We start from the raw sequence: 12661 nt of genomic DNA on the forward strand, positions 1-12661 counted from the left end.
GCTATACACTGTTTTCCCTCGCAAAACCTATTGTCTCTTTGGTCACTTAGTCATTTTGACATGGTATCAGTGCCGGAGGTGCTTAGAGATCCACAAAGATCCTCCTCATTTGAGAAGACAAAGAACGGTGGCAGGTTCGGCATTAACATTTGATTTCTCTATCATTTCCACTGCGCATTGGGAGATATCCTTTTCTCCCTCCCAACCTCCCTTCTCCAATTTGCCACACCGGTACAATGGCGTCTCCACCAATAGATTGCCCTTCTACTGGGTGCTACTATTGCCGCATGAATTGTCATCCCACCAAAGACTATCGACATCCACCTTTGCTCCCTGCCCCTCCGGAGTATATGCATCTTCCACCAGGCACTCCTTGTGCCACCTCTCCTTTTTGGACCACATAGATCATTCTGCATAGACTATCAGAGTATTATGCTCAAGGCAATAAGCTGCAACCAACACGCACTAAGCCCTTTCAAGCACACGAAGGCTCTAAGACCTTACGAGGCGATAAGCCCTCCTAGAGACCACCCCACTACAGGGAGGTTTCCCCCACCCACTTCGAGGTATAGTGGCTTCCATGGCCCACATCTCCTCCACAGTCAACTCTCCTAAGAGTCCACGGCTATTCCCCACCCTTGGCTCATCTTGAACCTCCTTCTTCCCCGCCCTCTCCCACTCAAGTTTGAGAGGCCCCTTCTAGGTGCTTTCCAGCTTCTTCTTCTGAGCCCCACATACCTTCTTCGGCATGACCGGCGGCACTTTCTTCATCATCGAATGCTTCACAGTCCATGAGCCATGAGTGGTTGGATTCCCTCTCTCTCTCAGACTGGGATTCAAAGGGGGATTTTCTTCCTTCACCCTCACAGGGAGCTTCCAATTCTTCTTCGGCTTCAAAGGGGAACTCCTACTTTTACTCCTTGCGATTTAGAGAGGGACCCTATGTGCCATGAAGTTCTTCAGACACCACCATCTGTCACTTTCGAGGAGCGGCTCTCCTTTGAGCAATCATTTCCTCTACTCATACCCAGGATCTAGAGGATCTACCTAGATCGGGGTCCTTGGGTCTTCAACAGCAACTTGGTGGCTAGGCCTTTATATTTCTTCTAGCATGGAGTCACAAAGCTTGTGGCTTCTCTCCCGAGGTTGAGTTTCCGGTTTTACGGCTCATCCAATCTCCTAACTATCTTCAAAGGTCTCCTTTCAAGTGGTATTCTCAGCTTCCAAGGTGGATCTTCATTATCCCTTGGTCAGCACTCCCGAGATTAAGTACGGGCATATCCTTATGGTTCTCAGCACCACACAAAGTCCAACATTCCTGCTATGCATTGCTAAATTTCATCATCTTTGTACTAGGGTTGTTGGGCAAGCGAACAATTTTCCCACGAGGAACACTGTCCAAGTGGCACTTGCTGCATGAGCATTCTTCAACATGTAGCATTGCATCTCCACCTCACTCTTCTCTTATTCCCCTTTCTGGGCTTGAGAGGGGGTGTTGAGAAACCCTTCAAACACAATTTGCATTTTTTGTGTTTTTGTGTTATGCATTTAGGGTTTGCAGCCCCAAAAAGGGACACCACCCTAGACTGACTGTACCTATTTATAGGTCACTGTCTCATTCATTCCTTACGGCTGACCCTTCAATCCATCACTCCCACTCTCTCTTTGTCAATCTTTTGACACTCTCTTCCATCATCTCTCTCTCTCTCTCTCTCTCTCTCTCTCTCTCTCTCTCTCCTATCATCTCTCTCTCTCTCTCTCTCCTACCACCATCTCCACACTCTCCAGGTGCCAATCTTCATCTCCACTTGGCCGTGTTTATGGTGATAGTGTGCTCCTCTTCAACTAGTGTCTATCCTCCATTGTTAGCGACAACGTCTTCTGTGTAACTACACCTTGCGTTTAGAGTCAACACTCTCTTGGCATCAACATCCATCCTATCTAGCATGATCCTCCACCCTTCTAGTGGCTCCAGCTTTTTCCATTTGGCTGCCAGGGAGGTTCCTCACCATCTAGCATCTCTCTCCAACAGGTATCACCTTCATTAGAGACAGTTGCACCTTGCGTTTGTTCCTGGCTACTTCCCACCCTTCTGACGTCGCTCCAGCAACTAGCATCACCTCATCAGGCTTACATTTGTAGTCAAAGGCTTCATCGGCTGTCTCCCAACTCATAGATACCACTCTTCATCCCTGCATTTGCAAATTCAAAGACTTCTCACCCTTCAACGGCAGTCTCTCTACTTCAAGCGATACCTCCTCATCCTACGTTTGCAGACTCAAGGGCTTCTTCAACACTCTTCCTGCACTCCAAGGCTTCCTTTGTGCTACTGCACCCTTGTATTAGATTCACTTTATCTGCATGATTCATCTTTCATTATCTTCTATGTTTCTTCTCTCTCAGTGTTTGCCGTATACACACTGTTTTTCCTCACAAACCCTACTGTCTCTCTGGTCACTTAGTCATTTTGACTCTGTGTGTGTTTTTTTTGGGGGGAAGGGGGGGTTGATACAAAAAAATTAACTTGATTTTAAAAAAAACTATAAATCATTAAATGATAGAACACATGTTTAAAGTGGAAATAGCCATTTCATTACAAAATAAGATGAATACATGGGGGTGATCCTCACAATCACATGTGTTGTGCACATCACACGATAAAACTAGAGTCTACTATGTACGTAGATGATGGATCATAGTGGATACAATGATAGTAGATACAAAAACAAGAGAGGCCTATGAATCTATGATGAGGCATCACTATCATCATCATCATCAGAACCATCTGAGTGCTCATTAAGAGAGTTTGAAGATGACTCATCAGTATCGATGATGAGACACTCGTACTCATCTTCACTAATGATGTTACCATCATCATGAAATGATTACTCCCTAGGCACCAGCTTGTAGACAAGGGAGATATCATCATAAGACACAGGATGGGAGCTACTAAAGTCCCGCCTCACATATGTTTGCAAGCCACTCGAACCATCTCTCCTCAATGTCGGAGGAAGCTCAATGACCATGTCCCTACTGCCACCTACTCGAACTCCTTACCCACAAGCATGCTAACCGCAAGTATCACGAGTATGTACTACTATAAGCTTTCTATAGAGCTCCACAAAGATCATCTTCCCCTCATCATCAATCTCCTAATGTACATTCACAAGAGTATCGTCCGTTAACTTGAATGTATCGACATTCACATACACAATGCACATAAGATTGTAAGTGCTAAATTCTAAATTGTAAAGTATACACTTTAAAGTTTAAAATAACAAATTTTAAATTTTATGGTTAACTGTTTACCTGCTTTGGACTAACCATGCTCATCATAGCCCTCATTATACATAAGTTAGTACGGCAATATACTAGCCACTCTAATTATCGTGTGCTAAGCCAATTGCAAATCCTTGTGTGAATTAGAGAATAGACACTCTAGTTTCTCTCAAATGCACCCAAAGAGCAATCCTAAGCAAGGATTCTCATTGCTAAGGCCTAAAGGGTCTTCAATGCATATTCAAATTTTTGCCATCAAAATAGAGACTTCACAAGTGACTCTCTCCTCCAATAAGTGGGAGAAGCAAAAGCCACATACCATCTTTGATTTGCATAATATCCAAACTTCTCCAACACTACATTGTGATCACCCATTAGGACCACATGAGTTAAATATGCAAGCTGATGTGAAGAAAGCTCTCTATCGTCCATGACAACTGGTGACTTATAGGCCAATATACCAATGCTGCAGAGCCATGGATAGGGTTATGTATCCATATCCATCTCCTCTCTGTTATCTCTAGAACATGTGCACGTTGTGTCTCTGTGATCACTCTGCAAGTACGTGCCTCCACCAATGCCCCTCTTAAGAAGTGAATGAGAAGGCCCATGGTGGACCCCTAGCAATCACTTATACGTAACACCATATGAAAGGAGTCACAGATGGCACAAAATTTCTGCCAAAACTGCTTCAGGCACAAGCATTGCATGGCCTTAGCCTCCTCTATCTCATGCTCATCCCACTCATTTCATAGAGTGGACACCACTGTTAGGGCAAACTACACCTCATAAAGGTGCTCGAGCAACAAGCACATATAAGCAAACCGAGTTAAAAAAGGCTTTTTCAGTTGGAGTGTGCTATGCTTATCCTAGTTGTCCACTTTTGACGAACGGATCAACTTGTCTAATCCGTCTTATCTAGTACGACATATCCAATCACGTCCAATGGAAACTGTCCAACTGTTTTAAGTGCCTATTTGTGACCATTTGCGATCACTTTTGGGGTAAATTGTAGCTGTTGTTTAGGCTTCCTCTCCACAACACACTTGTACATACCCCAAATCTCTCTCTCTCTCTCTCTCTCTCTCTCTCTCTCTCTCTCTCTCTCCTAGCAATATGCTCTCTCCCTCACTTTTCCTCTCTAATTTCAAATTCAAATTTCAAGCTCAACTTTTAAGATCTCTATTCTCAAACTCTCTATCCTCAAGCTTTCTAACGCCACTCCCTCAAGCTCTCCTTCGCCATTTCTCCACCTTACCTCCACTTTCAAGTTCCCCATCGGCCATCCTATCTATCCTCAAGCTCTTAATATGTAAACTTCTAGTATAAAGTCTCTAAATGTTTAAAGTGTATTACTTTGAGTCCCAACATTCAGTTTAGGTATTAAATTTATATCTACAACTTTTTTCATCAGACATAGCATTGGACAAAGGTCCAAGATTTAGTAGTCGGATTAGTACCATACTAGTATTGAATGGTACTAATCGGATGCCATCGGACATGACAACCCTGATGCTCACGATACATCGCAAGCACCTTTACCTTTATAAAGAAGGTGACAACTCATATAGCTTTGTGGACCACCCTCTTCACCCACTTGAGCTTCTTGATATCCTCCATGAGCAAGTCTAAGTAATAACTTACATATGGGGTCCACACAATCCTATCATAGCAAACTCGACCTCAAGCAAACAAACCATACACTGATAATTTGATCCATTGTCAGTAACGACTTGCACCACAATTGAGGGCCCCACCTACAACCATAAATTACAATACTCAGAGAGAGAGAGAGAGATGAGCCTCGAAAGATTCAACTTTCAAGAATCAAGACAGATAGAGGCTTGGGGAAAAGAGAGAATCGAGATAGATATTAGAGAGAAGGAAGAACCCATCCCCCTCAAGACAATGAAGCTTGCCAAAGAAACCCTACCCAGGACTTCTTTGACTTCTCAATAAGCACTTCCTCCGAGAATCCCAAATGGCTTTTGCCCATGGAACACTGCAAGGCCCATTAGCAACAACATGATAAGGCTTTGCAATGACTCGAAGTGCTCCAAAATGATCATCGTCAATTATTGACTGACGTAAATGAAAATATATCTAACAAAAAAAATTATATTTTAGAAAAGAATAATGATTAATAGTACTATAAGAATTATGACTAATTATGATTTATTTATTTTAAAAAGAGATTTCTAAAAATACTTAAGATTAAAAATATGGTTAAATTTTCTTTTGAAAATTCCTAATTAGAATAAGCAAAATCCTTTAAAATATTCTTGACTAGGATTTTGATCAAGAGAGAGAATAGATTAGTGAGGCCAAGGTGAGAGAGGTAGATAGATTACATGTAAAACATATATACATTCATGAACGCATACTAAATGGTAGGAAAATATTACCACTCATGATATGCTACTGTTGAATTCAGTGCCCACTCTTTGTCTTTTGTTAAAGCCCAATGCCGATGTGGAACCCCCATCACCAATGGTGGAGGCTCCAGCTGCATCAGTTGAAGAGACACCCATATCTGATGCTTCCTCATTAGTAGGTATAAGTATTGGTGCCGATATACCACTTCCTCCTCCTCTAGTGGATCCATCTCTCATCTTGGCGAGAATCTCATCCACAATGTTTCATGGGATTTCCTTGCATGGAGCAACTGGCCACCCCCCCCATACACGTCTTGGAAAGATATTAGAGAAGTCAAGTCCCACCACTTATGTAGCACTTCCCACCAAACTTGCACGTCCAATGGTGGGAGTTGAACTTCTTTGTGTCCCTCTCCACATGGATGGTGTAGAAATTAAAGACCTCGTGCTTCTCACGAGTCATGATGCCGAAGCAGAGGGAGTGTTACGGGTGAGAGAGAGGCCCAAGGGATAGTGAGAGGCTTGAGCCTTGAACCTTGAGAAGGAGAGGGAGAGTGAGAGGCTTCAAAGTTCGAGAGAGAGGGGATGCGAATCGGGATTCTTGATAGATAGATAGCTTGCTTGAAGAGAGAGAGACTTGAGCAATGAGAATGCTTGTTGATTTCATGCGGAAGGATGGAGGGGAGAAGCACCTTTTATAGGCTAGAGAAGAGAGTGGAAGAGAGGGATCCAAGGTGGAAGAAGAGAAAAGACTCAAGACTATGAAAAAAAGCATCCAAGGATAGAGCATAGGATCCAAGGGGCCTGGGGTGGCAATGGGCATCCAATAGCCCAACTTTCCAAGTGGCAAGCGGCAATGGACTCCGAAGTGTGACCCACTGGCAAAAATTACTAGGGTTTGCACTGAGGACACACAAAGTGTACGACCACGACAAAAATACAAAGAGACAAACACAAACACAGATGGCAAAACTCAAACCCTAAACACAAAACGCAAAACTCAAACCCTAAACACAAAACTCAAAACTCAAACACAAAAACTCAAACACAAACAGAAGAAGGGAGAGAGAGAACACAACTCTGAAGTGAATGAATATTGTGAATGAATGTAAGAGTGTACGGTGTGCTCAAGGGCAAAGCAATGTCGGAGTGTGACGTCCACCAGAGACTGATCCCAAGTCTGTGACCACCAGTCGGAGTGTAGGAGTGCTGAATAGTGAATGGCAACAGATTGGTCATCAAAATGCAGCAATTTGGAGGCTAGAAACTGGTAAACACAACAGTGTACCTGTATGATCAAATCGCAACAGATAATGTTGCAAGCAGCTGACGTCAGCATGGAAGAAGGCACCAGCAATAGGAGCAAACACAGATGAAGTGGCAACAGTCTCGAGGACTGGACAGCCACGTGGGAGGAGGCTGATGGCTGAAATCTGCACGTGGAGTGCGAAACTTGCACAAACGGAATGAGGCTATATGGGGGCAACCTATCTATTTATAGATGTGGAAGAGCACCGCAAAAATTAGGGTTTGATAGTGCCCTTATTGCGATTTTTTCCCTTTCCCAAGCATCCCTTTATGATAATGAATGAAAATTATGTATGCAATGCAAAGGGAAATACAAGGAAGGGATGCCAATGTTGACGACAAGAAGACAAAACTGAAATCTGCATGTACCATGTAGGGAATGCATTTCCATTTTTGGCTGATAGGTAATGTGTTTTAGTTTCAGCTTTCATTTACAAACTTCAAGTTCTACTTTCACGGATGCATGGAGTCACACCTAAGATTTGTGTAACTATGAAGGTTGTACTAACTCTTAACTCTTGCTAGCAATCAATAGCTACAAAAGAGTGAGTGTAATTAATATGCTTGGCAATGTAAACATCTAATTATGTAAAGGCTAATGGAAGAACTTATACAATATACTACAACTACATTCACTCTCTTACACACGAATCTTTATATCTATATTTGTATTTATATTTGCATTCATATTTATCTTTACATTTATATTTTTCAGGTGCTCATCTCCCTATTCCGGACTGAGGCCGAAACTCCATTTCACAATTCAGAAATGCATTTCTGTTTCCCAAATTTTGAAACTCCTGGCAACTATGTTTTCTGCAACAACACCTTTTGACTTCACACAGTTTGTGCACTTAGCAATGCTCACCTCAGTGGTCAAATGAGCAATCTAATTTGTCAGACTTATGACAGCAAGCATCCTTCCAAGGTGAAAATCTGTGCATTGCGTACCATGACTAGCATGACCTCCTTTTACCTCAATGAGCGGAGCATTTATGAGCACATTGCTCACCCAAGATCCTCAACAGCTATCACACCACTTATACTACTACCCTTTTTTTAGGTAGCATGATCCCTTTTCACCTTATTGCACAAAGCATTCATGAGCACATTAGCACATTGCTTACCTAGGATCCGGAGCAACTATCACACTAAATCTACTACCCCTTTTTTTGTACCAAGTCCCTTGATTGTGGTTGTCCATTATTAAGTCTTACTTTCCTTTGAACCATGGAGCCAATTTCAAACAACCAAACTTTTCGTTTTTTTAAATAAAACTAGATTTCATCCACCTAGGTGACTAAAAAGAAAATATTCACCGCCTCTAAGATCCCAGTACGTCCTTAGTCAATCAAAAGTAACACCTTTGGCCCAACACATTAATCCCTTTGGGGTGGGACCTTTTGGGTTAGGGCTGAGCCATCTTTTCACTCTCTTTAATCTCCCTTTTTGGGCCTGAGAGGGGCTGTTGAGCTACCAATTCGCCTTTCAATTTATCTTTTCTGGGCATTTTTCTGGCTCATTCAACATCCCCAAAAAGGCATTTCTTCTTTTTTGTACAACACTCTAGACTTCTTCTACCTCCAACATGTTCAAAAAGGACCCAATGTGCACACCACTCTTCAATCCCTGCCTCTATCCCACAATTGCTGCCATCATTACTCTATCATTATTGTTACATCATCTACACCCATTCCAGACTTCTGCCCACAGTTAGGAGGTGCTGCCGGCCGTTACCTACTTGAGACGGCTGCTGTTAGCATGCATGATGCACATTCCAGCCCTTGCCAGCTGCTCCATCACCTCCTAACAGCTTCATTTCAGCTCAGCCTGCAGTCGACCTATTTTCCACCTGCCACAAGGTATCCTACATGGATCATGTCACTCTCCAGCACTCTTTCTCAGCCTTCTCCAACAAGAGTCAGTGGTTGTTGGGCAGCTCTAATCCTTGAGCATCAATATTTGCATTATCTTCTCCACTTATTCATTTTCAGCAGCATTCATTCATTCATCAAATACATCTTTCTTCCTTTTTTTGTTTTCCATTCTTGTCTAAGTTCATTGTGTTTTATTTGAGCTTGCACACTTTGTTTTCTCTATGCAAAGTCTACCATATCATCACATGAAACCCCCTTCTATTCAATTTTGGCTCAAGGGCTAGTAGCTTGGATCACATACATAGGCCCAGCATGCAGACATGAGGATTCTTAGGGGAGCCACTCTCTTCTCATCATTAGTCAACATTTAAGCAAGATCCCCATTGCAGATTACTCGCAAGCATAATGGACTCCACACTATCACAACTAGGGGCCAATAGCTAGTATCATTGCTTGGTACATTCCAATTATGATGTGCACCCATACTATTTACCTCCAAGATGTTTCCACTACTTTCTAGGATTTCGACAGAGATTGTCCATACTCTCCCTGGGAGATGGGAGAGGCTATACGGTGGTTCTAAGAGGAGGAGGAGAGATGCTTTCATGCAAACATGGGATTCTAGCACCTTTTTTCAATTGGTACCTCATATAGCCCACTAGATTAATTGTTCATACAACCATTCTACAGATGATGTACTTTACAAGGCCTTCTTTGTACTTCATCATTTTTTCCTCATCGAAATCCGAGGTGTCATCAATGGAATTTTCTTTTTGTTTGGGAAAAAACCTCCTGAAGCCCTCGGAAGTAAGAGGTTGAGTCTAAGGACTCGCAGTAATAGAAGTGAAAAAGTGATCATGCTTCCAAACTAGAGTTTGATAAGCAACATATAAGCCCAAGTGAGTGATATGAAGAAGCAATCCCACGAGTGCAAGCGGATCCTAAAGACATCTGTACCATTCTATGCCTCGAACTAATCTGCTGAAAGCACCGAAGATACAATGCACAAACATGAGCATCTCTTTCCCCCTAATCACGCATTGGACCGCAATCATGTAGATGAACCACCACATCATCCCAAATAACCTCCTCATCATCGTCATTGGACCAACAAGAAACCCGCTGAGCTATAGCCCCATCAATTTGGGACCTCTAGCATCAGCCACCTGCAGGCTGCCACAATCCACCACTTGGGACTTAAAACTGCACTTTCCATAATTGTTTTGTGCCATCCAACCAAGAAACTATGCAAAAGGAGTGCATATGTGTAAAAGCACACTTGTGTAACAAAATTATCTGAAACGACAACACCCTCACCATTATCAAGCCTGAGATGAGGAAAACATCACCTTAAAGGAGGCTCGAGTGACCAGAAGTAAAGTAACCAAGCTAGATCTGTCTGCAGAAATGACAAGTGTCCTCAGAAAAAGATTTAAGGCTGTGCACATGGAACTGCCCTCGAAGCCCACATGAAAACCCATCCAAGCCCAAAACTATGAGAAGCCCAAAAATATGTGTGAATAAGGAGTTAAATGAAACTCCTAACAAGCATAACCATCACAAGAGAGAAACGCAACTATTGTGGGAGAAAGCACAGTGCCACACTATGCACTGAGGTTTGCATGCCAATGCCATGAAAGTGCCATGCATGATCACCACATAAAGCACCCCAAGGACTCAGATCCACCACATTGACAATATTGCAAACAGGATCAGACAGGTTGCTACATGGTCTGCAGTAGATTGCAATGTCAAAACAAGAAGCCACAAACACACCATAAAGCCATCTACACAACTACTGCAGGAGCAGGCAGGAACAAGGTCATTGGCAGGGTTGGCAGAGGCTCACTAGGGACAAGGAAGCAGCTTCCAGGAGAGCAGGGGCTTGCAGAGGAGATGCAAGAAAGAAATTCAACAGCAATGGGGGTGAGATGGCTGATAGCAGTGAGAGGTAAGAGACGTATGGAAAACAGCCAAAGAAGTATCAGTTCCATCATATTTGTCCTTGGACTTGTAAACTCCAAAGTCTATCATGCAACAAATCTCTGGCATTTATTACTTCTATCATACTATTCCTTGAATTTCTTTACTCTAGAATCTACATGTCACCAAGTTTGTGGCACTTCACGATAGATGTTTTAGTTTGTTAATATGTAGGTTCCCTTTCACTTATTAGCATGATGAACCCATTCCTACGTCAATGCAGATTTTATACCAGTTATCATACAATAGATCTGATCATGTGAAACATAAAATGTTGGTTAAAACAGAGCTTGTGGTGTAAAACAGAATATCAAACAGTTCCTAAACTACCAATCACAGGTTGATATTTCAAAAAAGAAAATCTGACTCCCATTTCTTTTCAATTACAATGCAGCAGAAAATGCTTCCAAGCAGGAAGTGTCATCATTCAAGTTGCCCAAGTGATAAGACAAAATAAAGTAGTGCATTAACAAGTACAGATAGATGGGCAACAGCATTACCTCTCTTCTGCCAATAGATCGACATGAAAGAGAGCAACTATGCCTAAAAGAGTATTGCAAACAATAGCCCAAGAAGATGATGCTCTCAAATCTTGTCCGATTGAATCTGAAATCTGCATAAAGTGCAAGAAATGTGCATAATGTTGCTACAAGGGAAAATTTCATACTCAAAACCATTAAAAACATTGAACCTTATCCTTCACCCCCAAGAAAACCCCTTTTATTGGTTCAATTTCAACAGTAAAATGCAAAAAACCATACATAAATAGTAAACTCCCAAGTCGACAGACATGAGGACATAGCAGTAGAGGGATGGCCAATACTAGAGTGACTAATACATATGCAAAAGATCAAACAATATATATAATACCAGGAGGATGAAAGAAGAAAAGCGGGTGAAACATTAGAGACAAGCCTAGCTCACATTTGTGGAGTTTTGTTTATTTTCAGATATTCACACAATTGTTTATGCACCACAGACAACAACATAACATGAGTGGCAACAAACCCATCCCTTGCCATCTAGGACCAACATAGCTGCCTGGAAGTCTGTCAACATCTTGCAAAAGTCATAAAGAGAAGAATAAATGAATGGGTTTCTAAAGATCAGCTGGAAAAAAAATGCCAATTAGCATACTAAATAGAAACCACCTAAAGCAGGCCCCATGCAGCCTGTGTGCAAAAGCCTACTGTACAGCGTGAAGTGAAATGCAAGGATTCCACATCTTAGTTTGTGAACAATACCCACCTAAAGCAGGCCCCATTCAACCTGTGTGCAAAAGCCTACTGTACAGCATGAAGTGAAATGCAAGGATTCCAGATCTTAGTTTGTGAACAATACCCATGGGCCAAGGACGAATAGGCAAGAGTTCAATAAAGTAATCTACAATAGTTTCTGCTCCAATGTGATAAAAATTTAAACATGGCAATCGATCTACTGCTGTGACTTGCATTTTCAATCGCATTGAAAGCCTAATCCTAGATACGAATTAGAGCAACAAAGCATCCAACCCACAACTTAATGACTTATAATCAACTGATATGTATAGTCTCACAATGACATGAATTTTTAACTTAATGCTCATTGGGCACTAATGGAATACTTAAGTTGTGCATGTGTGGTTTACATGTGAGATTTCATGGTGACAAATAATCCTAGCTTGGGTAGTGGGGGATATTCATAGAAGTTGTGCACATGTGCCAATGGGGTACCTAAGTCAAATCTTGGTTAGGGACATTGAATCGCCCCTCGGAAATGACTTTTGGTGTCATGGGGATTAGGGGTTTAAATCATTTACATCTCTATTGCTTTTGGAAAGTTGCAATACTTTCAGGTTCA

General features: G+C 42.1%; 1 protein-coding gene across 4 annotated transcripts in view; it reads right to left on the reverse strand.

The window, feature by feature from the left end:
- LOC148013610 (zinc transporter) overlaps positions 1-12661 on the reverse strand; it is a 178896-nt gene that overhangs the window by 9188 nt on the left and 157047 nt on the right. For all 4 annotated transcript variants that reach the window (XM_087668390.1, XM_087668389.1, XM_087668388.1 and 1 more), the window contains one exon: positions 11323-11435. In XM_087668390.1, coding sequence (XP_087524516.1) covers positions 11323-11435 — 113 coding nt within the window. The remainder of the gene's footprint in view (positions 1-11322; positions 11436-12661) is intronic.

Source organism: Lygodium microphyllum, chromosome 26, assembly GCF_053477565.2.
Source record: "Lygodium microphyllum isolate KBCC chromosome 26, Lygodium_microphyllum_v1.1.10, whole genome shotgun sequence".
Classification (NCBI taxonomy): Eukaryota; Viridiplantae; Streptophyta; class Polypodiopsida; order Schizaeales; family Lygodiaceae; genus Lygodium; species Lygodium microphyllum.